Source organism: Argopecten irradians, chromosome 12 (assembly GCF_041381155.1).
Source record: "Argopecten irradians isolate NY chromosome 12, Ai_NY, whole genome shotgun sequence".
In the NCBI taxonomy this organism is placed as follows: domain Eukaryota; kingdom Metazoa; phylum Mollusca; class Bivalvia; order Pectinida; family Pectinidae; genus Argopecten; species Argopecten irradians.
In genome coordinates this window covers 27111982-27139644 of record NC_091145.1, presented here as the reverse complement: position 1 = coordinate 27139644, position 27663 = coordinate 27111982, and the positions used below count along the sequence as shown (strand labels likewise).

Sequence of the window (27663 nt, the reverse complement as noted above, 5' to 3'; positions counted from 1 at the left end):
TAGTAAAGGAAAGTGACGGTAATATGGTCAGACTTTACTAGTAAAAGTTAGTGACGGTAGTAAGGTCAGACGTTACTAGTAAAAGGAAAGTGACGGTAGTAGGGTCAGACGTTACTAGTAAAAGGAAAGTGACGGTAGTAAGGTCAGCCGTTACTAGTAAAAGGAAAGTGATGGTAGTAAGGTCAGACGTTACTTGTAAAAGGAAAGTGATGGTAGTAAGGTCAGACTTTACTAGTAAAAGGAAAGTGATGGTAGTAAGGTCAGCGTTACTAGTAAAAGGAAAGTGATGGTAGTAAGGTCAGACTTTACTAGTAAAAGGAAAGTGACGGTAGTAAGGTCAGACTTTACTAGTAAAAGGAAAGTGACGGTAGTAAGGTCAGAATTAACTAGTAAAAGGAAAGTGACGGTAGTAAGGTCAGCCGTTACTAGTAAAGGAAAGTGACGGTAATATGGTCAGACTTACTAGTAAAAGTTAGTGACGGTAGTAAGGTCAGACGTTACTAAAAAGGAAAGTGACGGTAGTAGGGTCAGACGTTACTAGTAAAAGGAAAGTGACGGTAGTAAGGTCAGAAGGTACAGTAAAAGGAAAGTGACGGTAGTAAGGTCAGAAATTACTAGTAAAAGGAAAGTGACGGTAGTAAGGTCAGACGTTACTAGTAAAAGGAAAGTGACGGTAGTAAGGTCAGACGTTACTAATAAAAGGAAAGTGACGGTAGTAAGGTCAGAAGTTACTAGTAAAAGGAAAGTGATGGTAGTAAGGTCAGAAGGTACTAATAAAAGGAAAGTGACTGTAGTAAGGTCATAAGGTACTAATAAAAGGAAAGTGACGGTAGTAGGGTCAGACGTTACTAGTAAAAGGAAAGTGACGGTAATAAAATCAGTCGTTACTATATAGTAAAAGGAAAGTGACGGTAGTTAGGTCAGACGTTACTAGTAAAGGAAAGTGACGGTAGTTAGGTCAGCAGTTAGTAATAAAAGGAAAGTGACGGTAGTAGTGTCAGTCGTTACTAGTAAAAGGAAAATGACGGTAGTAGGGTCAGACTTTACTAGTAAAAAGAAAGTGATTGTAGTAGGGTCAGCAGTTAGTAGAAAAGGGGTAGTGATGGTAACAAGGTTAGAAATATTATTAAAAGGAAGTGACGATTGATAGGAAAGAAGTAACTGAATTAAAATAAAACTGATGGTACTCAGGTCAGATGGTACTATTAAAAGAAAAGTGAGAAAGGTCAGACCACATGCGCACGCAAGTTTGTTTTAATACACTTCCCTACCCCACTTTACTTTAAGTAATTAAATTTAAGCATATTTTTAAATGTACATCTTTTATTTAACGTATCATCCAATGCCAACATCATACACAAGTGGATAATTCCAAGAAAACGTCTGACCTTACTACCGTCACTTATGGTACAAATGTACCATTATATGGAAATGTTAGAATTTAGAAAATTTTATATACACTACTATATACGATTTTGATCAGTATAAAGTTCAGAAACACACAAGTATTTGTAAGGGGGGACGCTAAAGCGAAGCTTGAATGTGACAGGAAGAAGAGTAAAAACTTATACTACTTACTCTAGTAGATTTTTATGAGTGTAGTTGATATATGAGCTGATGAAGGAAGGGAGGCTACTCTCACAAACTCATCACTGATCAGTAGTGTTAGACGCGAGTTCCAGGTGACTTTCACTTTGACCACAGTAGCAAACAGGAGGAAGAACTGAAGAATGTAAGTAGATCTAGCTTTAATTAGAACTTGAAAAACACGCCATTATCATTTATTACCACTGTTGTCTGATTTTAGAATGAAGCCAAATTTTAATAACCGTTAAATCAAATAAATATAGTATTGTTGTATATAACAGCTGTAGGCTGCGTAAAACTGTACATTTGGCATTACTCATTAGTATTGTATTTGTATATGCCTCTGGCTTTAGAAACGCACAATCGAGTTACTCAATACGTGTTGATTGCGTATCAAATTATCATAAAATGATATCACCAGTAATTTTCTGGGGTTTGCATTGATATGGCTTGTTGATTATATGTTTATGTGCAGATGTATATGTACAGTCAGTGACCGTACACATGTACATTTGTATGCATGATGCTGAATAAATAGTTGTGATTTTCTTTCCACAGATAGAACTTTGGGCATGTCATGAGCCTGTGTCTGTGTATAATCAGACAGAGTTTGTCTGGTGTTGCTAGACAGACTGCATTTTCTGTAAAACAAACCCGGTCTAGGATATTGAAAGCCAACATGTCTGCTGAAACAGTCTCCAAACCAGTAGCCACAGTAAAATCTAAAATTGGAGTGATCCAGCTCACCTGTACTGCAGACAAACAGAGTAATATTGAAAGCTGTAAACAATTCATACAACAAGCCAAAGATGAAGATGTCCAGGTAGGATATCATACACATTTCTGTCATTATAATAAACTTGACATGCATGCGAGGTAAAACCTGTCTATAAAGACCTTCTTCATGGCAAGGAAAAATGGCCATTATAGACAATTGGTCTTTTACACAGGTCTACTTGTGTTGGAATTTACCATTGAGAGTCAAAAGAAAATGATCTTATTAGATAGTTGGTATTTATATTGAGGTGGTTGGGAAGGAATGTATTCCTGTGTATATTAATTATCCAAGAGCTTACATAATGTATTTACATATTGAAAAGAAAATCAGATATCACAGATATAACACTTTGTCTTATCAACTTCTATTGTTATCATGTACATTCTCTGACTTCTGTCAATGAATTTATTAATATTATAGATTTCTTTGACAGATTAAATAAAAATATACTACACTTCAATTAATAATCATGTTTCATGAGTAAACTGTAGAATCTTTTTCTGAATTATGTTTTAACATCTTGTGTATTTTTAACTTCATGTTAAACATACCCTTATATTTTACAATCATCATGTCTACATGTAGTTTATCTCACAGTCTCAGTATGTAAATATCTATAATACCTGACCAAGATCAAATTTTAGCCATTTTGTCTGCCTTCAGTGGTCTGGTGTTCTGTCTATCGTTTATCTGTTTGAAGACTTTATTTATTTACCATATCAATGACATACTTATATATACCCTGATACTTATCGATACCCTCACTATAACCGCTATAATTGTTTGATTGATTTAATCTACATGTAATAAAAACCAGATCTTCCATTACTTTCTGAATACTAAATGTTTTCTTTCTTTGAATTTGCTGTAATAATTTCTTACTAAATGTTTTCAATTAAATATGAAAATGAAATTTGGTTGAGGCTGAATTGCATTATATTTCATTTTTATATTGATACAATATTTTGATATTTATATACAAAAACTTCCCATCTAAAACTACTTCTCTACAGATGGTGTTTTTACCCGAAGCTGCAGATTTTATTGGAGAGTCGAAACAGAAAAGTATGGAGAAGGCAGAGAGTATGGAAGGGGAGACAATCAGTGGTTACAGAAAACTTGCCCAAGATGCTGGTCTCTGGATTTCTATAGGAGGGTTTCATCAACAGGTAAAAACACATTATTTCACTGAATCTGACGAAATTATCATTTCACTGCTTGTAAATGTGATTGCTCACAAAAAATTGTGTTTTCTCATAAAATTCATAAAAAAGCCATAGACATTAAGATTCAAGTTCATAAAAATATCAAGCATTGATTGCATTAAAGACATGAAACAAGGCTGTAAAAATGCTCAAATTGAAAATAACAACTTTTAGTTGAAAAATAACATAAAGGGGAATAACTCTGCTGGAATTGAATAAATTGAAAAAAGGATATTGTTTAATAAAAGTTTGGCCTGCAAGTTTATGTCCTTTTTGCAATAAAATTTCGGATGGGGATCATAAGGTAAAATTGTTAAAAAAATATATATACATGTATTATTACAGTAATTACATCCTTGATACTCCAGGGGTTACAATCACTTACCATCTCTTTACCTCTTGACTATCTCATAGTAAAAGTGAAGGCAGCTCCTGGGAACAAATCGGAACGAATTACTACAGGCCTGCAAAATGATTCTTTGAAGACTACGGAGAAAGCGACACCCAACTTCAAAACCACACGGTCAATCACAGTGAACCCTTATACGGCTCTTTTGATGTACATCAAAGGACTAAATTACCTGTTCTGTTCTGTTGCCTTCAGTTTTACTATGAGATATTCCAGGGATGTAGAGATTTTAAGTGATTGGAGCCCCTGGAGTATTGAGGATACAGTAATTAATGCCTAAGGGAAATCAGTTTCAGGTGATGTTTATTACATAGACATAGAAATTTATCATAAAAAGATCTAATAAAGGATCTAATCTAGAAATAAAATCATAATGTCATAGTCCTACTATCACTGTGACATCGTGCATCAAATTTTCTATTGATATTGTTACCATCAACATTTTCATCTGATTTTGAGATCCACAAAAACTGAGGATGAAAATAAGAACAAGTACCTATTTACTACTATCCCTTTAGTTGCTATAAGAAAGACTTTCCAACATGTAACAAAAAACACAAAAAATTTGAATTTCAGCATACATCTGGCTTTATTTTTCTTACAAAATTGCTGTGCATTTTTAAAAGGTTTTGAAGGATCATGCTCATCATATTCAATGTACCTTTAGTAATACATATAGACTATAATAAATCTAACAATCTTTTTCAATATTCCACAGGGGCATGAGAATTATACTGACCGTGTTCTGAACACTCATGTTGTCATTGATAACCAAGGAGAAATTAGGGCGACCTATAGTAAGATACATTTGTTCGACCTTGACCTTGGTGACCTTAGGCTTTGTGAGAGTGACTACACCATTCCTGGCAATGGAATTACCTCCCCTGTTTCCAGCCCAGTTGGAAATATTGGACTAGGAATTGTATCTTTGTTTTCCTGTTTATGATCCCATATATTACAGTATACATTTGTATGTTTGTTTCTGGTTAATTAAACCATAGTTGATGTATTCATATTGACTGTAACTTCAGTGGGGACATTCTTTGCGAAAATGTACTTGGAAGAAAAGAAAAAAATCCGCTGTAATATATTTCTACAGGTAGCCAATATTTGTCACAAATAAATGTCCTTAACTCAGTTAAGTGCTATGATCTTAGATTTCCTGAGATGTCTATAGCCCTAACACAGCAAGGAGCTGATATCCTTACCTACCCTTCAGCTTTTACGGTGAAAACAGGACAAGCACATTGGGAGGTAGGTGCATCTTTTATTACATTGTTCAGAGTGAAATATGTACAGTATATAAACTTAAATGGTGAAAATACATTTAATTGTATATGCAGTATTTTTCACCTGAGTGAAAATATCACTTTTGATATTTTCACTCAATATTGACCAATTAGATAACAGCACGCATTCACAATGAAAATACTGTTGTGGCAGAAATATCTTTTTTTTGAAATATCAAACCAAAAGTATAATATTACGTGCATCTTTCCTATTAATTTTTAATTCTTTAGCCATAAATATGTTGCACTACATTGTATATTATCTTATGTTATTTTTCCTCAAAATTTGTGCCCCATGTGTGAAACTATATTAGTAAGCAGGACAATCGCATCTGTCTAAAATATAATTATTGGTATCAGTTGGCCTAGTTTAGATCTAGAATAGGGATGCCAAAGTGCAATGAATAGAATATTAGATATTTTTTATTTAATAATCAGTTATATTTCATGTTGTGAGGTAGAGTTTCAATAAATTCTATGGTATATAACTGTTATTCATCAAGAAACAAAGAATATCCTCTAGATATGCTTAAATTTTCCTTCAGCCTTACAATTATTACACGATGAGTACATCTGGAGATAGGTGATGCTTAAATCTTAGGTTCCCTATCAGCCTTCACAGTGACAATATGGAGAGTAAATTGAGAGATAGGTATAGCTTATATCTTAGGTTGTCTATCAGCCTTCACAGTGACAATATGGAGAGTAAATTGAGAGATAGGTGTAGCTTATATCTTAGGTTGTCTATCAGCCTTCATAGTGACTACAGGGTAATCCTTTTAGAGATATAGGTGTAGCTTATATCTATCATTTAGAGATAGTGTAGCTTATATCTAGGTTGTCTATCAGCCTTCATAGTGACTACAGGGTAGCTCATTTAGAGATAGGTGTAGCTTATATCTTAGGTTGTCTATCAGCCTTCACAGTGACAATATGGAGAGTAAATTTAGAGATAGGTATAGCTTATATCTTAGGTTGTCTATCAGCCTTCACAGTGACTACAGTGTAGCTCATTTAGAGATAGGTGTAGCTTATATCTTAGGTTGTCTATCAGCCTTCACAGTGACAATATGGAGAGTAAATTGAGAGATAGGTGTAGCTTATATCTTAGGTTGTCTATCAGCCTTCATAGTGACTACAGGGTAGCTCATTTAGAGATAGGTGTAGCTTATATCTTAGGTTGTCTATCAGCCTTCATAGTGACTACAGGGTAGCTCATTTAGAGATAGGTGTAGCTTATATCTTAGGTTGTCTATCAGCCTTCATAGTGACTACAGGGTAGCTCATTTAGAGATAGGTGTAGCTTATATCTTAGGTTGTCTATCAGCCTTCATAGTGACTACAGGGTAGCTCATTTAGAGATAGGTGTAGCTTATATCTTAGGTTGTCTATCAGCCTTCATAGTGACTACAGTGTAGCTCATTTAGAGATAGGTGTAGCTTATATCTTAGGTTGTCTATCAGCCTTCACAGTGACAATATGGAGAGTAAATTGAGAGATAGGTATAGCTTATATCTTAGGTTGTCTATCAGCCTTCATAGTGACTACAGGGTAGAGTCATTTGAGAGATAGGTGTAGCTTATATCTTAGGTTGTCTATCAGCCTTCATAGTGACAACAGGGTAGTAAATTTGGAGATAGGTGTAGCTTATATCTTAGGTTGTCTATCAGCCTTCATAGTGACTACAGGGTAGCTCATTTAGAGATAGGTGTAGCTTATATCTTAGGTTGTCTATCAGCCTTCATAGTGACTACAGGGTAGCTCATTTAGAGATAGGTGTAGCTTATATCTTAGGTTTCCATCTTAGGTTGTCTATCAGCCTTCATAGTGACTACAGGGTAGCTCATTTAGAGATAGGTGTAGCTTATATCTTAGGTTGTCTATCAGCCTTCATAGTGACTACAGGGTAGCTCATTTAGAGATAGGTGTAGCTTATATCTTAGGTTGCCTATCAGCCTTCATAGTGACTACAGGGTAGCTCATTTGGAGATAGGTGTAGCTTATATCTTAGGTTGTCTATCAGCCTTCACAGTGACAATATGGAGAGTAAATTGAGAGATAGGTATAGCTTATATCTTAGGTTGTCTATCAGCCTTCATAGTGACAATATGGAGAGTAAATTGAGAGATAGGTATAGCTTATATCTTAGGTTGTCTATCAGCCTTCATAGTGACTACAGGGTAGCTCATTTGGAGATAGGTGTAGCTTATATCTTAGGTTGCCTATCAGCCTTATAGGATACAGGGTAGCTCATTTGGAGATAGGTGTATCTATATCTAGTTGCCTATTTAGTGTACAGGAGATTTGGAGATAGTGTAGCTTATATCTTAGGTTGCCTATCAGCCTTCATAGTGACTACAGGGTAGCTCATTTGGAGATAGGTATAGCTTATATCTTAGGTTGCCTATCAGCCTTCATAGTGACTACAGGGTAGCTCATTTGGAGATAGGTATAGCTTATATCTTAGGTTGCCTATCAGCCTTCACAGTGACTACAGGGTAGCTCATTTGGAGATAGGTATAGCTTATATCTTAGGTTGCCTATCAGCCTTCACAGTGACTACAGGGGAGCTCATTTGGAGATAGGTATAGCTTATATCTTAGGTTGCCTATCAGCCTTCACAGTGACTAGGGAGCTCATTTGGAGATAGTGTAGTTTATTTCTTAGGTTGCCTATCAGCCTTCACAGTGACAATATGGAGAGTAAATTGAGAGATAGGTATAGTTTATATTTTAGGTTACTATCAGCCTTCACAGTAACAATATGGAGAGCGCATTTTGAGAAAGGTATAATTTATATTTTGGGTTGTCTATCAGCCTTCACAGTGACAATATGGAGAGCGCATTCGGAGATAGGTATAGTTTATATCTTAGATTGCATTTCAAGTTTCATAGTGACTACAAGGCGAGCTCATTTGGAGAAAGGTATAGCTTACATCTTAGGCTACCTCTCAGACTTAAAAGTGACTACAGGGCGAGCTCATTTCGAGATAGGTTTGTTTGTTTGATTAATTAACGTCCTATTAACAGCTATGGTCATGTAAGGTTGGCCTCCCATGTATGCGATGTGTTGCGTGTATGTTGTGAGAGATGCGTGTTTGGGGAGACAGCAGTATAATAGCGTTGTTTCTTCTTGTATAGTGGAACTGTTGCCCTTTTTATAGTGCTACATCACTGAAGCTTACCGCCGAAGACACCAAGCAACACACCCCACCCGGTCACATTATACTGACAACGGGCGAACCAGTCGTCCCACTCCCTGTATGCTGAGCGCTAAGCAGGAGAAGAAACTACCACTTTTATAGACTTTGGTGTGTCTCGGCCAGGGGACAGAACCTATAGCCTTCCTCACAGGGGCGAACGCTCAACTCAAAGGCCAAAAGTGAGGCGGTGCCAGGTGAGGCATTAGGAAAGATAAAGTCAGTTAAGAAGTAGAGAAAAAATAAGATCCTAAATTTAGTCGCCTTTTATGATCATGCAATAGGGGCAGCAGGTACAATTCTAACGCCCTACCTACAGGGCGATTGGAGATAGGTATAGCTATAAGTATAGCAGGGCGAGCTCATTTAGAGATAGGTAAAGTTTATATCTTAGGCTACCTCTCAGCCTTCATAGTGACTACAGGGCGAGCTCATATGATGACATGTATAGCTTACATCTTAGGCTACCTCTCAGTCTTCATAGTGACTTTAGGGTGAACACATTTAGAGATAGGTAAAGTTTATCTAGGCTAACCATCAGTCTTCATAGTGACTACAGGGCGAGCTCATTTGGAGATAGGTGTAGCGTATATCTTAAGTCTCTCAGCCTTCCATAGTGACTACAAGGCGAGCTCATATGATGACAGGTATGGCTTACATCTTAGGCTACCTCTCAGTCTTCATTGACTTTAAGGAGAGGCTCAGGAGATAGTAGCGTATATATCTTGGGCTACCTCTCAGCCTTTCATAGTGACTACAAGGCGAGCTCATATGATGACAGGTATGGCTTACATCTTAGGCTACCTCTCAGTCTTCATAGTGACTACAGGGCGAGCTCATTTGGAGATAGGTGTAGCGTATATCTTGGGCTACCTCTCAGCCTTTCATAGTGACTACAAGGCGAGCTCATATGATGACAGGTATACCTTACATCTTAGACTACCTCTCAGCCTTTCATTATGTGACTACAAGGCGAGATCATTTGGAGATAGGTAAAAATTATATATCTTAGGTTACATCTCAGCCTTTATAGTGACTACAGGGAGAGATCATTTGGGGATAGGTGTAGTTTACATCTTAGGCTACCTCTCAGTCTGCATAGTGACTTCAAGGCGAGCTCATTTCCAGATAGGTAAAGTTTATATATCTTAGGTTACATCTCAGCCTTTATAGTGACTACAGGGAGAGATCATTTGGAGATAGGTGTAGTTTATATCTTAGGCTTCCTCTCAGACTCGGTGATTACAGAACATGCTTATTCGGAGGTAGGTGTGATCTTCATTCTTCCTTCACAGTTTATAAGTACATTGTATAGGAAGAGCTCATTGAGAGGTAGCAGGGGCGTAGGAAGCGGGGGGCAGGGGGGGGCAATTGCCCCCTCCCCCCCCCCCCGTTCCGCCAGAATGGGGGGGGGGGGGGGGGGGCAAACATGTCTTTTTGCCCCCCCCCCATTTTCGCTGAGTGAAATTTTCTAAAATTGCACATTTGAAAGAAAAAAAGGGTCCTGCACATTTTTATACTTCATTTTTGAAAATTTTCCGCTGCGCAGCGCTTTTCCTAAAATGTTCAAGCGCGTAATGTTCAAACCTTTAATAATGAAAATTCAATACACACGAACTAGACTCAAAACATCCATTAAGGGATTATGCTCTTTCAAAAAATAATAAAAGATGAATTTCTTTATATATCTTGGCAAGACAATCAAATCATATCGTTTTGAGTTACACAACAATGTGCCAATGGTGTGAATCCGGTATGTTCAGATCGAGCTGGGTTGCATAATGATATGACGACAATCACAATTATCATTTCTAAATGCAGGTAACTTTAAATCGAAAAATTGCCGTGTTAAGAATGCTTTAAAATCATCAAAATACAAAATCGTAATATTTTTTCTCAGGAGGAGACCCCCGTGCCCCACAAAAAAAACCCAAAATCTCGCACCTACGGCGCTCGCAAATTCAACAAAATGCAACGTAAAACTTATCTCAGCCGTTCTAAATTGTCAAAAAATGTCCCGGGGGAGACCCCCGGACCCCCAAAACAACAAAATCTCGCGCCTTCGGCGCTCGAAAAAGCATCAAAATACATTGTAAAACTCATCTCAGTCATTCTAAATCCTAATGTTTTTCCAGGGGATACCCCAGACCCCCCAAACCCGCACGCTAATTTGTGTATTCATTATTTCCAGGTAGCGCAGCCACTGTCTATTAGATGTGTACAAGGATTATATGTAATTATACATGAAAAAGTATATCTCCTGTGGGTGCGGGGCGCGCGAGGGGGGGTGTTAAGAAATATTGAGGACCTTTGCCCCCCCCCCCCCCCCCATTACGTTTCATCTTCCTACGTAGCTATCCATGTATGTATAGCCTTAGATGGATGAAAAAAAAGATGCCATATTTACAGTTCGTGATACATAGTACACGGAATGTAGGATCGTTTTGTGGGACACACATTTGAAAGTAGGAAATATTGCTGCCAGATGGGTGTCATATCTGTTGACTGACGACCAAAAAGGCAACATGTGGTCAAATGTGATGAAACATGGGTCCATGATTTTGAGCCCGTCAGATATAGTGAGCAATACGATATAGGCCACTTAACACGGCAAACGCTCGATAATTGCAAAACAAACAAAAGCATCACCGGGAAGTACTACAAAGACGTAGAAACTGAAAAAGTGTTATCTCAAACGACGCCCTGCCACTGGTTGTAAACGGATCAGTCTTCTACACGACAATGCTTCCACGTATACCTTCGCAATAGTTACGATGTTTTGAAGAAAGAAACGGTTACTGTTTACCTCATCGTCGTATTTTTCAGACCTTTCCCCAGTGATTTTTGTTTCCGACATTGAAAGCATTCCTTGCTGGGCGGAAATACCAGTCCCAACAAGCACTTGGATCTGTCATTCATCAGTACCTTAGTATTGTGCCGAACACATTGTTCGAAACTTTGCATTTCATTTCTAGCCACTTGGAGTACTTTGAAGGCATGAAAGTTTGAAGTTTCGAGATAGAAAGAAGCAATATTCTTTACGAGCATCCCTCGTATATTCTTATTCACGCTTCAACTTTGATAATAGGGCGAGCTGATTTGAAGGTACATGTAAATATAACGTCTGTCCGTACCCACATGACCCTTCTCCCTTCTCATTGTATATGTACATTGTTACTAGGACGAAGGAGGTAGAGCCTATATCCTAATAATCCTTACATACACTTTAGGCTTTACGATGAAAACAGGGCGAGCTTATTGGAGGTGTCATTTTTTTATAAGTATTTGGATGTTACTTGATATGGAATTTACGAATTCTACATTCTACAAAACAGTTCCAAAACAATTGAACGAACACATTTTCGACAATACCATCTTTTTTATATCACCATGACTTCAGGTGTTGCTGCGGAGTCGGGCAATAGAGAACCAATGTTACGTAGTAGCCGCAGCACAAACAGGCAAGCACAATGATAAACGTGCGTCGTACGGCCATACCATGGTAAGTTTGCGGAGAGGTTACCTAAATGTTAAGGTTATTTTGAAGTAGGGCAGGTAACATGTTATTGTAGCCGAACCTTCGACATATTGGCCAATTACGTAATTTTAACGTCACGTGATCTTTATATGTGGAATATATATGGTAAACTAACTTTCACTCGCGGCTACTAAATTTCACTATTTCTAAATGATAAAAAGTTCGCTGAGGTAAGCTTTTGCATAATAAAAACAATAATTTGACTTGCCTTGCAATAGGAGTTATGTGACGTACAAACTTATTTGCAGAGGTTAAAAAATCGGATTGATAGTGAAAATAACGAAAGTAAATCGCATACGAAAAAAATGAGTTTTAAAGTTAACTCTGTTGTTGTTTCGCGGAGATAGACTTTCGCAGAATAAAACAAATTAAATAGTATTTCCTTGAGATGTATTAGCGAAGAAAAAAAATTAAGAAGTTAGAATTTTGAAAGTAAATTGTTTACGAAAGAAAGGTGTTTTAAAAGTAGATCTATTGTTTATTCGTTGAGGTAGTGGATCCCTGGGGGAAAGTGGTGGCGGAGTGTGGTGAGGGTCCTGGACTTGTTGTAGCGGAGATAGACCTAGCGTATATACGTAAGGTCCGCAGAGATATGCCGGTCTGGAACCATCGCCGACACGACATTTACGGAACAATTAACATCAACAAACTCCGTGAGTTATCATCCATTGTTATAATAATTAGGTCAGTTATATTCTTAACATGATTTATTTTCAGTTTATCATGGAAATATAACCGACTAAGATATTGAGGCACCAAGATTAGCAATTGTCAATCATTTCCCTATTACATAACTGATTTATTTCACACTTTTTAGTTTTCTTGGTTTTATTTTCTAAGTTAATATAATCGCCCCTCCTCGACCAGGTATTATCTGTTATGTATGCCGATAAACAACACATTCTGCTTGTGCGTTTTTAAGAAATAAACCCAGACCACCAAACTCTTTCAGTGACTTGTTTCGTAAAGATAAAGAGGGAATCGGTGACTCAAATGTTAATTTGTGTGCATAAACACAAAATATACGTAATAGATGTCTCAAGTATTATTTGTGTGCATAAAAACATTATATAGGTAACAGACAATCAAGGAAACCCTGTCATGCAAAATGATAGTTAATTTATTTTCCATGTGAAGCATTTCATCAAATAAACCCCAGAAGTCTCATTGCAAAAAAAAATGTAAGAATTATAGTCTGAAGAGAAGATTGTGGTATTACTTATATATCTTTTGACTAGCTGATGTTAGACCTGTATCCGAACAGTTGGTATTTTTGTGTATCAACTATTGCATTGAATTCCATGTTATTAAACGTGTACCAACAACTGCGATAATCTATCATCATACATATTCCATTAATGGACAATCAATATTTCCTTATTGTTCAACGATAGATATCAAAATTAATGATTTGCCCGTGTGAATATCAATATGTAATTAATTGAATATATGTAATGTAATTGTTACACAACCAACGCCAATTTTGTTATGACTTTCCATGACTGGTCATATGCCTGATGAAGGTAACTGTATTCAAACCGTGCTATGTCTGATGAAAGTAACTGTATTCAAACCGTGCTAGTCATTGGAATTTCACACATACACATCGTGTTAATCATTGGAATTTCACACATACACATCGTGCTAGTCATTGGAATTCACACATGCACATCGTGCTAGTCATTTGAATTTCACACATACACACAACACATACATCGTGCTAGTCATTGGAATTTCACACATACACATCGTGCTAGTCATTGGAATTTCACACATACACATCGTGCTAGTCATTGGAATTTCACACATACACATCGTGCTAGTCATTGGAATTTCACACATACACATCGTGCTAGTCATTTGAATTTCACACATACACATCGTGCTAATCATTGGAATTTCACACATACACATCGTGCTAATCATTGGAATTTCACACATATACATCGTGCTAGTCATTGGAATTTCACACATACACATCGTGCTAATCATTGGAATTTCACACATACACATCGTGCTAATCATTGTAATTTCACACATACACATCGTGCTAATCATTGGAATCTCACACATACACATCGTGCTAATCATTGTAATCTCACACATATACATCGTGCTAGTCATTGGAATCTCACACATATACATCGCGCCAGTCATTGGAATTTCTCACATACAATTTTCACTGGTTGTGTAATGATATCATTATAAATACCATACTTTCCAGCCTGAACAAAAATGTTTAGAAATATGTCATAATTGATTTTGTTTTTTAAATTGATATTTTTATCTTACGTTACAGATCCCGTCGAACACGCACAAGTATACGATTTTGGCGGACATCCAATTCAAAGTTCGTGTGTCTTCTACCGCTCCCCTGCATGTTTCTGTTTTGTCAACATCAAACCAGTTGTACCTGGTCATATCCTTTGATATCTAAAACAGTAAATTTCTAAAATGTCTATAATCGTCCTCATCACATTGTGAACCTTGTAAACCGGATTTACACAAACAAAAAATCTTACCGCTTCATAGTATATCATTTGGATCTATGAAATTGACTTCCCTTTCGTGAATTCACTGCGTCAGTATATTGAGGGTATAAAAATGAAGTATCTCTGAGGTGAGAATGAAATGGATAGATACATATAATAATAGACAACAATTGCAACCTTTTACTTAGATCAATGTTTTCCCTGAAAATACATTCGTGAAAAATGATCAGATCAATGGAAGATTTCATGATTCTTTATATGCACAATAATGTGAAACGCATATTGATGAACCTATGAAACAAATTACCTACGACTAACATTGTTACATCGATGAAGTCATATTTATGTGAAGAACAATACCTCATACCTACATGAAAGTACACAAGAGCAAATATCTCTCTCATGTTATACGTCAGCAGAAATTAACAAACCTGCAATGTGCCTCGAGTTATACAATAACGTAGAATCCGCCAGATGATATCAGAATTCCATGACTAAGCATATTCCGTTGATAATGTCGCAGACGGTTTGATAAAAGCATATTTCCTTGTCACGTTAAAGCAGTTGGTAGATTAATGGATACATGCTATTATTCAGATACCGGGCATCGATAACCAATCGAACACATCACACATGTACCTGTATTGCGATATCTTTCACATGTATATCTTTGTACGTGTCGTTAATTATGTTTTTTTTCGTTTCATGATTTCTTTAAGCAATATGTGATCAATGGTTATCGTTTTCCTCTATTCATGTTGCACAGCTGATTCAGTCATCTCAGATAACGATAGCGAACAAAGTAGAAGACATTACTTTGTTTTAATTCTACTAGCATTTTATACTAGTATTTTTTTTTGCTTACAAGAGCTGTAGAACCGTCGAAAGCTTTGTTTTACAAAATAGAAATTTCACATTATAGCCGGATAGCACTCAAACGATAAAATATCTTATAAACCTATTATGCATTGTTGTCATACGTTCATTGTAATATCTATTTTAAAAGAAAACCATAATTAGCATTTCACTCTTATGATTTTGTTTGGGGTTAAATAGCCTAGTTAAAGTCTAATTTAACATCAACATGCCTCAGACTCTGATGTTAGGCATTTAATATGTTTGCCCTGATCTTAGGCACAAAAGGGAGGGATAACGATATCTTCATTACGGAAGTCATAATTCACCAATTATTGTTTGCAAGTCTTATTTACACCCATAAGATTTTGTCTATTTCTATCGTATTATATATTGAACCTACATGAAATGAAAAGGGTTGGAAAAGAAGAAAAATAATTTCGAGACAATGAATTTATTTCTTTAACTCTAAGCACATGTACTAGTATCTACCATAAGACCCGTGGAGAGGTTCGGAGACTTGTCACAAGCAGAGTTATCAGACTTGTTCTCGACTGTACAGAAGGTGGCGCGGATCGTCGAGGAGCATTATAAGGCGACATCCCTCACAGTTAGCGTTCAGGACGGTCCAGAGGCTGGCCAGACAGTCAAAGTAAATAAAATAGAATCTATACATTATTTCTATCTCGACGAAATATTTAACAGCAATCTTTGAAAGATTATAATGGCGCTGTCAAGCACTAGAACATAATAATTTCAGTCTTTGTTTATAAAAGTTAAATCCATATTATTAAAGGGACAATTCAGTGAGGCTAATTCATTACATAACCACGAAGCAAAATTTGACATAAATGTATTGATCTACATTCAATGAAATTCTATGAAACATATGGCACGAAATAGTGACAAATTCCACAACATTGTTAAGTATTTTGATAAATACCATTGAAATTCCAAATCGTTGATCAATACGATTACGCAGGTACAACATGTACGCTGTACCCATACCCGAGTCAAAGTAACGCACGTTAAACAAATGCAATACATAACCACTGAGGAGTTGATGAAATTATTTTTAGACAAGAACATTCATTTAACAATGCTAATACAACTGCAAGAGCGATTTGAGTAGTTATAGACAAACAATTCTTTACTATACAGGCAAGGGTCAGGGATCGGCATACAAGACTATGTGTAATTGCGATTGAAGATTTCACATACATTTCACTACAGTGGGCTTTTCTTGCATATCACAGTAAAACCAACTAATCTTATTTCCATTAGAACTGGTTTGTTGCCGGAATATGTACAAGTTTTAATGTACACTTATACTGAATTGTCCCTTTAAGACAAGCTGTGCTAGCTTCTCGCAAAGTTGTTATTCTCACCAATGCATATATTTGAATACATAAGAACTTCTTTGACAGTTTTTGTTGAATTCATTTTTAGAGGTATCTTCATTTTGGAGGTTATTATACAAAAATTAGCGAGACTTTGTCCTTGGCGATATCTTGATGCCTTCCAGTACATGTGCTATTAATACCCGCCCAATGTGGATTTTAATATTACATCCATTTGCCTTTTATAACAGGGGTTCGGAAACTAATCTTTTAGAATGAGACATATTTTGTATCAATGAGAAATATTAGGTATCAGTGTTGGGAGAGCTTAAATGTTTTTCTTTTCTAGCATGTCCATGTACATATATTACCAAGAAGAGCGGGCGACTTCGAGCAAAATGACGAAATATATGAAAAGGTGATTTTCTTTTAGCTTATATAACATGATGTTAAAACTAAATGAAATGAAAGTTGCTGAATCAAATGTAATATGATGTCGATGGCGCACTCTGAAAGTTCAAAGTAATGTTTTAAAATGTTTAATAATGGCCCACTGAACTAGTAAACTTTCCATGATTTTAAAACTTTTATTAGACAACATGTAGTTGTCTTTAAAGGTGTCTTTGAAGGTGTCGTTATGGTGTCTTTGCTGTTCAGTCGCAACGCTGCTTTGGTCTCTCTGTCGTATAAGTTGTTTTGTTTTGTTGTCATTAACTGGATTTCTTTTTTCCAGCTACAACACCACGATAAAGACATGGAAACTGGTATACGAAGCGAAGCCGACATGGCTGAAGAAGCAACACAACTTCGGCTATATTTCACATGATCATCTCGGCGTATTTAGCTGATTATCTATCACAAACTTTGTTCTATTTATGCAAATGATCATCAATTATCTACCAATGATCAATTTTGACAACATTACAAAAATGTATGAGAATAGATCATTCATTCGGGAGACAAATATAAACATCACTTTGTTACTTCAGCAAAGTTCAAGTTATTGAGAAAATATATCATCGAACATTTTGCGGACTCAGATACGAGCACACGGCGTCAGGTTAAGTTTAAGGTCACCTGAGACGAAGTCTTAAATGACCTATTTTATTAGCTTTCCATCATCAGATGGTCGGCAATTCAAATCACCTTTCGTCAGTGGTCCGTGGTTCGTCCTTCTGTCCGTTAACATTTCTTGTTACCGCTATTTCTCAGAAAGGACTGAAGGGATATCTTTCTCAAATTTCATATTAGGTTCCATAGGACCTTATTGGCATATTGCATTTTGGACCGATCGGTCAATAAGACAGCCGCCAGGTAGCCATCTTGGATTTTAATAGAGTTTGTTACCGTGTTTTTTTTCAGAAAGTACTCCAGGGATCTGTCCTAAATATTATATGTAGGTCCCCTTGGGCCCTAGTTGTGCATAATGCATTTTTGGACCAATCAAGAAGATGGCAGTAGTGATGATCTAGTGGAAATGGAAGCGAAAAAAAATCTAATAAAAAGAATATTCCTTGTTCATTTATGAATACCAGTAAAAAAAACTTTATATTGTAACGTGGAAACTTTCTTATTTTTCACTTGTGCGCGAATCAAAGTTTTCGACTCACTCAATAAAATATAACTGGTATACATCAAGGAACAAGTACTATCCTCTATCTAATCGCCTGTTGTCATGCTTCGTGTGTCCTTTAAATTTTCAACTTCTTTTTCAAACAAATTTTTTTCTACGGCATAAGGCTAATTAAAGTGCGAATTATATGGCCCCAACCCACAGGGGACTGAAAGGGGCAAAAAGGGTGTAAAACTGATTAAAATTTTAAATGTTCTCATCGCAACTCGCAGATATGGTAGAATATTTTCTATAGCCTCTATAGAGAAAACACATTTGTTAGCATTATTTGCTAAATTTTCTATGAAAATTAGTCAAACTTTGTTAGAATTATTAGCCTGAAATAGCATTTTAACATCATATGCAATTTTGTATTGGCTGACCCCCAGGGACCAGAGGGGCGGTGCCAAAAGGGGCCAAAATGACGAAAATCGCAAAAATCTTCATCTGCATTCACGGACGTGATAGATTCAAATTCTCTTCGTGGAATAAAAGGTCAAATTGTTAAAATCACTGACTGTTCTAAAGAGCCTCATTGGTGTAATCGGCCAATATAGTGTTTATGTCTGTATTTCATTCTGTATCAGAACTCATAGATTAGGTGACCGTTAAGGCCCACGGGCCTCTTGTTAAATGTGGAGTCAGTGAAATATGTATTAATACAATAAGATAACTCATTTTACGTATCTGGTTATAAGCTTCATACAAATGATTTTTTCATTTGTGTTTCATTTGTCGAGGACATTTCTGGATAAAGGCAATAGAGATGGCATGGCTTTTCTGGGGACAAAAACCCCAGAGGAAGTAGATTAAGTTGTTTTCACTCCTCTCATGTATACCATTCGAGTAAGATTTTGTAACTGATCGGGATGTAACAGTAATGTCTGCAAGATAGATATTTTGGTATTTAGATTATTCAGATTAATTGAAATATGTTATATATGTTTTACAAAGATGAAATTCACACTTGTTAGATGTAAAAACAGATTCAAATTCCAATAAGATTTATCTACGGTGGCTAGGAACGGACATATTTTTTTTCTATTTTTTTTAAATTTTTTTTTTATTCATTTTTTTTTATAAAATATTTTTTCCGTTCCAAGGAAATAATATGTGGAAACGAAACATTTTGTTCAACTACATTGATATTTCGGTCCCAGGAAATAATTGTTTCTTTGCCATGCAATAATATTTTGTTCCCACGCATTTAATTCAGTTGTTCATGTCCGTTCCTAGCCATTGTATTAAACATTAAACCTAGAAGACATTGTATGCAAATAAAACGTATACATTCTAACGAGGTAAAATTCTCGCCAATGCAAAATTCTCGCCAATGCAAAGTGAAATAAAAACAGAACTCATTTAACATTTGAACCAGATGGAAGTATGCGTAAGAAAATGCTTGTACAGAAGTAAGGATTTGGCATTAGAACACGATGATTAGCAATTAAGTTAACTGTAAACACCATAACAAGATATAGGGATTAAAGTGTTTCGTTCCAAGTGGTTCCAATAAAATGCATTTGAACTAGACGATAACATTTTAACAGGATGTAAATAACTTTGAATTAAATGTGAAGTAGTTACAATCAAACTCAGTATTAGTACAAACTCAGATGCCAGGTGTTTGTTACTGCTTTCACTTTTCTGTTGTATCTAGTACGATTCACGACAAATTTTCAAATCACGAATCTTCCTCGATAAAGTTGACGTTCATAAGCTTACCAAGAGGGAGTTTTCTTATCAAATACTTTGTTATGTTGTTGTGGAATTATAGACGGATAAATAGGACGCTTTCAAGATGTTTGTGTACTCTTAAGTATAGAAAGGTATCTAACCTAATAAATATTTTTAAGATATGTGTGTTTTCATTGTCATATGTCATGTATCTGTGATTAACACTACATTACAGCAAAATGTTAGGACTAAAAATTCATCTATATATGCGATTTATTCAGACAGATTCACTATTATGTATCCCCCCATTCCATCAGAATCTGACATCCGTCCTTATTTTGCACCTGAAGACATCCAAAATCACTATAGGTATAAGTAAAACATCCTGTGGTACTCTCTTTCCATTGAAATCATTTCGATGGCCACTTTTTAGATTTCGTCAAGCTTCTACAGAGCGGTTTTTGAAACCCTACATAGACGTGTTGTCAACATAATGGAGGTCATGCTCTTGATATTGGCATCGGTGTCTATTTCGTTGGAAGGTTGCCAGACTAAATTGACTTGCATGTTTTGTGGGAAACGATATATGAAATGTATGATTTAGCATTAAATATAGCCTTATAGATGGTAATACACACACCCATCACTTGGTAGTTGATGTACATAAGGAAAATAAAACCAAAACCAAACTTTGACAGGCGTTCTCTCTCGAGACTGTGTTTGATGGCTAACTGGTTGAACCTTGAAATTTTGCAGATATGTTGTTAACAGAATATTTGTAATAGTAAACATCGATTATATTTTAATTGAAATGAGAGAGTTTTATCTCTTTCAGCTTTATGCCGTTTACCATTTGTCAATATACTGATATGATGGTGCTGGTTGAACGTTATGTGTACCATATCATTTTGAGATTGATTTGACATTATAATTCTTATAAACCAATATATTTTCTCCCTTTGCTAACAAGATCAATCACCTTCCTGTTTGTACTTGTTAGTAAAGGGAGAAAATATATTGGTTTATAAGAATGAACTCTCCCTCTAGTATTCACCCTCGGTACTCCATATGTTATTATCACTGACGTAATATCCATCCCTGGACGACTAAATTTGTGACCTTGACGCTCGCTTGTTTTTAGCCTTGACTTGAGTTTTCACCACTTTGTAGAATGCTCTTGTGTTCTATCCTCTGGCCAAGATATATCATAGCTTGTAAAAGTGGTAGGGTCTGTTAATTCGTGCTTAACGCCAAGCATCAATATAATTGGATGGCTGTTTGGTGAAATGTGGCGTTCGGTACCTTTTACAGCATACTTGAGACAGCAGTGGTAGAAAGAACAAGAGTTCTACTATGTTACATACCACAGACTCACAAACTTATACATTTATAATATAACACATAACAATTATACCAAAAACATACTTCGAGCGTTTGATCGAGACACAACTGAATTGATTCTTAATACTGATGCTGAAGAAACACCAATGATCTTGATATTTTTTTCGACTGAAATATCCTACGGATAGACAATTTGCTAACGAGATCACGTTAACCCTATATTCTGTATTTTCCTATTACAGCATTTGCCCTTATAGATAGAAATTGATTCAGTTACATTAAGTCTATATGTGTTCAACGTAATATTCTAAGAAAAAATGACGTAGTTCACAAAGTTATGACGTCGCCGTCGATAGCTAAGCGAAAGGTAGATAATGTTGTAATTTACAAAGATGGAATGTGATTTATCTATGAATATATTGATATGCCAATGAAATTATATGATTTTGACTAGATTCTGTTGCTACAATACGGACCAATTACATATCTGCAGTAATATTAGAAAAAATATTCACCTGTGTGGTTTAAATCATTTTGGATCAATGGAGGTTACAAATGATATTCTGGTGCTTTATGATCAAAATTGAAAAATTAAATTTGGCATTGGCATCCCATTTCTACATTTTTAAAGCCTAAGTTCATAAATATGCACATCTAAAATCCTAATTTATTTTATCAACAAGGGGTTATGTCATGGATTTTTTATCAAATTGGACAATGTTTTAAAGTATTTGTTTTTTAAGACCGACTATTCCATTTTCCTTCCAAACGCTTTTCAGGCATAAAAGAGAGGTACAGATCTGATGTTATTTCAAAGCAAAATATTGCAAACTTCAAGGTTTTAAAAGATATATAATTGATTACATATTCATAAGATACCCAGGAAAGATATTATGGAAGATAAACATATACGGAGGAGAGTTCAGTTTGTTAAGACAGCTGTCGGCGAGCTTATCACATAGTTCACTTGTTACATTATTACAAACCAGATGCTGGTTTTCCTCGGAAATTTCCATTAGCTGAACGGAATATGCCATGCAATACAGGTATTGTAATAAAAAAAGTATTTTATCATTTCATATTAGAACAAAGATAATATTACTGCGATTTTAATGAATATTTGTGCTCTTTAGTGTGTATTAGGTTTGCTCAGACATGTTACGGGATCGCTGCAATTTAACCTCTTATGAAAGAACTGTCAAAATGGATTAGTTGTTGTCACATTACTGCAAATGTAAGCTTATAGGGGCTACGACAACTAAATATTAAAATCCAAAGTGCACTCACTGGAGAAGCCTGAACGATCTGTCGTTGTTATACTGTATAGCGCTTCTAATTCGCGGGTTCAGTATTTGGTGCTTTACTATACCACAGTGTATGAACGGAATTGTATAGTATTTTTTTTTAATTTCGTAGTTGGGAGTCTGTATAGCGGTACTCGATCACTTGCTAAGACAAATGAAACAATGGATAGTGAATCATTTTTGCCAATTTCATTCATTCTAAACGTTTTTGTTGTAATCTTCAGTTATAAACGGCGTCATGGATAGCAGTTTGAACTACCAATGACTAATGAAATGTTGAAGGTTAACCAGCATTAACATTTCAGACACTTTTCGTGAGTTGATCTGCTGTTCATCATCAAAAAAAAAAAAAAAAAAAAAAAGAATTGAGACACCCGCCTAATATTTTGCACTATTTTAAGGTATTCTGTGTGGCTTTCATTATTTAAAACACCATCACAGGTTTATAAAAGAATCCAACAATATAAAACACATACATACATACTAATGGATATAATATCTTTTTCTTAATCGTATTTTGATGTTGTAGGATGATCAGTTAAAATTGTATAGTCACTTGCATTGTTTTGAAACTGACGATGTATAGTTGCTTGTAAGGAGACTGTATAGTCACTTGTTATAAAGAGGGAATCTATTCAGTGATAAAAGTCTCTGAAGCTAACAAATTAAACACATCAGTCTAACATCAGTCTAACAGAGTTATCAAATACACTATCAATTGACACGTTTAGTCAACTTTGTTGCACAGATCATATATAGTCATTTACAATTAAGATGGAGTAAATGCAACAAAAATGCAATAGAATGCACCACGTTGATACTTCAGGTATAAATTGGATTTCCATGGACCAGTCATTACTTTTAAAAAAATGTCAGAATTACGGAGAAAAAAAATCCTTCAAGAACCATAAAAGAAAATTACTTACGTCATTTTCCATATTTCTTACGACGGAAATGGCTATTCACTTACAAAATTATTTTCATATTTTCGTGTCTAACGTTCTTCCACGGGGGATTCAATTTCGCGATTTAAACTTTTGTTTTTACTGTAATGCCATTGTTGCGGCGAATGATTTTCGCAATTTCTTACATGTACATCACCAGCGAAATATGTAAAATCTAATCGCACTCGTAAACATCTTTTGGTTTCAAATATACCTTAAAGGGAAAAGAATAATTCCATTAGTATAGAAAAAAATAATGTTCAATTTTTTGTGTCTTGATAATGGGCCAGAACAAACAAAATGTTCTTTTAATGACGTCATGGTCAAAATGCACACATACTCACATTTTTTAATATAAATTGATAACATATATAGGCTGATTGATATTAGTGATGATAGTGATGAGCATCTAATCTACCCTTATGCGTCTGTATCGATTGGTATGTACATGTTCAATATCGTTGTCGCCCGGGAATCACGTGATAAAAAAAGTGAGCTTTCCATTAATCAAATCATAAAAATACTATATTAACGCAAGTTCCCTTTGCTGGAAAATTGCTGAAAAGTAGAAATATGAGCGATTTTTAATGAGATGTTTGCGCAAGTGACTATACAGTATTTTTTTAATTAAAAAAGCGGCTATACAGTAAAGTAACAAGCGACTATACAAAACTATTTCGTGTATGCATATTTTAAGAGATGTGTTAGCCGCTTTCTAATTACGAATGATGTAGAATAAAGAAACTGTAATTAAATAATCAAATTGTATCAATTGTAACATATATTTAAGGAAAAACGGGGGGGAAAGCAATTTCCTCCGAAAACACATCGCAGTTTTGATCGTAATTCAGTGATTACACTTCGATTCTTATCTATTGCTAACATTATTTTACAAATCATGTTCATGAATTTGTTAATATACATGTTATGAGGACATCTATAATGTTAAACATATTTGTAGTTACGAATAATGGCGATATTTGGTGTTTTACCGACCTGTATGCCATGCCTGTTTTCATTCATCCCGCTTCGATACTCACAAGTGACCATACAAAAAGCAACTAATGATTATAATATACACTTCCGTTCATACACTGTGTATACGGAGTAAATTTATTCGCGGATTCAGTATTTGGTGCTTTACTATACGGGGTAAATTAAATTCAAGGGTTCAGTGTTTGGCGCTTTACTATACGGGGTAAATTAATTTCAAGGGTTCAGTGTTTGGCGCTTTACTATACGGGGTAAATTAAATTCAAGGGTTCAGTGTTTGGCGCTTTACTATACGGGGTAAATTAATTTCAAGGGTTCAGTGTTTGGCGCTTTACTATACGGGGTAAATTAATTTCAAGGGTTCAGTGTTTGGCGCTTTACTATACGGGGTAAATTAATTTCAAGGGTTCAGTGTTTGGCGCTTTACTATACGGGGTAAATTAATTTCAAGGGTTCAGTGTTTGGCGCTTTACTATACGGGGTAAATTAATTTCAAGGGTTCAGTGTTTGGCGCTTTACTATATCGGGGTAAATTAAATTCAAGGGTTCAGTGTTTGGCGCTTTACTATACGGGGTAAATTAATTTCAAGGGTTCAGTGTTTGGCGCTTTACTATATTGGGTAAATTAATTTCAAAGGTTCAGTGTTTGGCGCTTTACTATACGGGGTAAATTAATTTCAAGGGTTCAGTGTTTGGCGCTTTACTATACGGGGTAAATTAATTTCAAGGGTTCAGTGTTTGGCGCTTTACTATACGGGGTAAATTAATTTCAAGGGTTCAGTGTTTGGCGCTTTACTATACGGGGTAAATTAATTTCAAGGGTTCAGTGTTTGGCGCTTTACTATACGGGGTAAATTAATTTCAAGGGTTCAGTGTTTGGCGCTTTACTATACGGGGTAAATTATTTTAAGGGTTCAGTGTTTGGTGCTTTACTATACGGGTAAATTAATTTCAAGGGTTCAGTGTTTGGCGCTTTACTATACGGGGTAAATTAATTTCAAGGGTTCAGTGTTTGGCGCTTTACTATACGGGTAAATTATTTTAAGGGTTCAGTGTTTGGTGCTTTACTATACGGGTAAATTAATTTCAAGGGTTCAGTGTTTGGCGCTTTACTAAACGGGGTAAATTAATTCCAAGGGTTCAGTGTTTGGCGCTTTACTATACGGGGTAAATTATTTTCAAGGGTTCAGTGTTTGGCGCTTTACTATACGGGGTAAATTAATTTCAAGGGTTCAGTGTTTGGCGCTTTACTATACGGGGTAAATTAATTTCAAGGGTTCAGTGTTTGGCGCTTTACTATACGGGTAAATTATTTTAAGGGTTCAGTGTTTGGTGCTTTACTATACGGGTAAATTAATTTCAAGGGTTCAGTGTTTGGCGCTTTACTAAACGGGGTAAATTAATTCCAAGGGTTCAGTGTTTGGCGCTTTACTATACGGGGTAAATTAATTTCAAGGGTTCAGTGTTTGGTGCTTTACTATACGGGGTAAATTCAAATGTATTGTTTGATTTTTGAAAGGTGTGATAAACATTTAATTGTTACGTTTAGGAAAAGAAAAACGAACTACACTAATCTGCTTAGATTGAAAGCCATTTGTCATTTAGCAATGATTATGTAACAACAATTGTAGTAATAAACTAAATATAGTAACTGTTTCTTTTTCTTTACACAAACTGAATTTTCTTTATCACTAGTTCCTATAGCATCCACCGCCTTCCTTTCGTTCCATTATATCAAAGTCTATTAGCTTAATCTATGTTTTAGTGTGATTTCGGCGAAATTCAGTCAGTGACCAAACTGAAATTAAAAAATGAAAACCAAAAACCGTATTATCGTAGGATTTACCGTTTTAACCTTTTTTTACTCCGATTATTCTTTAAAACGTGTAAGAATGTATTATTAGCTAGTCACGTGACGAGATGGACTATGGTTACGCACACTAGTGTTTCCTCATCATCATATCCATGTATGGAACATATCTCAATTGAATGAAACAAATTTTAAACCAACTGTTTCGTGATTCAGTTGCGAGACAGAGACAATAAAGACTATCAATGTACCTGTTCAATTTCGATATATCTACTCCTGTTTCCATTCCTGTTCCTGTCGTCTGGTTTATTAAGATTGCATGTCAGACCTGGAACCAATCCGTCTGACAGAGGAGTCGTTCAGGAAGTTAATACTTATCGTCTAAACCGTTACATTTTTGCCATGATTGACAGTTGTACCTTTTGTGGTAATGAGACGACCTCGGTCTAAGGTAGTTACACCGCTTAACATCGTCAACAAGGTTCCAGTCCGGCATTCGTTGTACAGTGTATCTGGCTTCTACAGAGTTTTCATCATATACAATGCCCTTTTGTTTTCTTATAAATACTAAACATCTCTGTTTGTATGTCACCTTCGGCAATATTTGAGACTAATAGTGTTTCTTTTTCAATGGTTACAGTTCACTTTTGACAAAGCCAATTAAGGAGTGGATCGTGAACATGTAACGTTTTATCTCAAGTATATCAACAAAGACCAAAAATATTGAATATTAAGAATTTTCATTTATTTCCGAAATTCAATATTTCTAAAATAAGAAATTCATTTCTGTCGAAAAAGTATTTTAAGAGATCGAACGCAAATTCAAATGTCTCGCGGACAATTATATATTTATGTGGGTTTAATTTGCTTAATTCGCTGTTCCACCCAAATGCGCAGATTTTTTTTAAAACTTATCAAAATCATATTTTTACGATTTTGTCTGACTTGCTACACTGTAAAATAGCCTCCGCGACTGAGCTTAAAACAAGAAATCTTAAAATTTACAGCCGCAAAATTGAACAACTATAAAGTACGATTGTCAATAGGAGCCTTTGATCGCGAATTGATGTGTTCGTGAAAATGGAAATAACGCAACAAAAACGCGGAAACAAAGTGGTTCACCGTGTTGACATATGTCACGATTCCCTAACAGAAACATGCTACTACGACAAAAGACATTAGAGATCATCTTGTGGAAACAAAAGATAGTCAAATTGGCAAGAACATCCACACACCATCTTAACGGGAAAGCATACAAGGAGAATCTAATTGAATCCGACTAGAATTAAT

The 27663-nt window shown here is 35.6% G+C and overlaps 1 protein-coding gene across 1 annotated transcript; it reads left to right on the top strand.

Annotated features, from left to right (window-relative positions):
- The first annotated feature begins 1652 nt into the window (after window positions 1–1652).
- On the top strand, window positions 1653–17921 carry LOC138336722 (nitrilase and fragile histidine triad fusion protein NitFhit-like). The gene is made up of 11 exons (XM_069286276.1): window positions 1653–1732; window positions 2146–2410; window positions 3379–3534; window positions 4698–4901; window positions 5123–5233; window positions 11868–11969; window positions 12496–12658; window positions 14305–14421; window positions 15826–16004; window positions 17042–17110; window positions 17426–17921. The coding sequence occupies exons 2-11, from the start codon at window positions 2165–2167 to the stop codon at window positions 17516–17518; spliced, it is 1440 nt and encodes a 479-aa protein (XP_069142377.1). The 5' UTR covers window positions 1653–1732; window positions 2146–2164; the 3' UTR covers window positions 17519–17921.
- Window positions 17922–27663: the final 9742 nt, after the last annotated feature.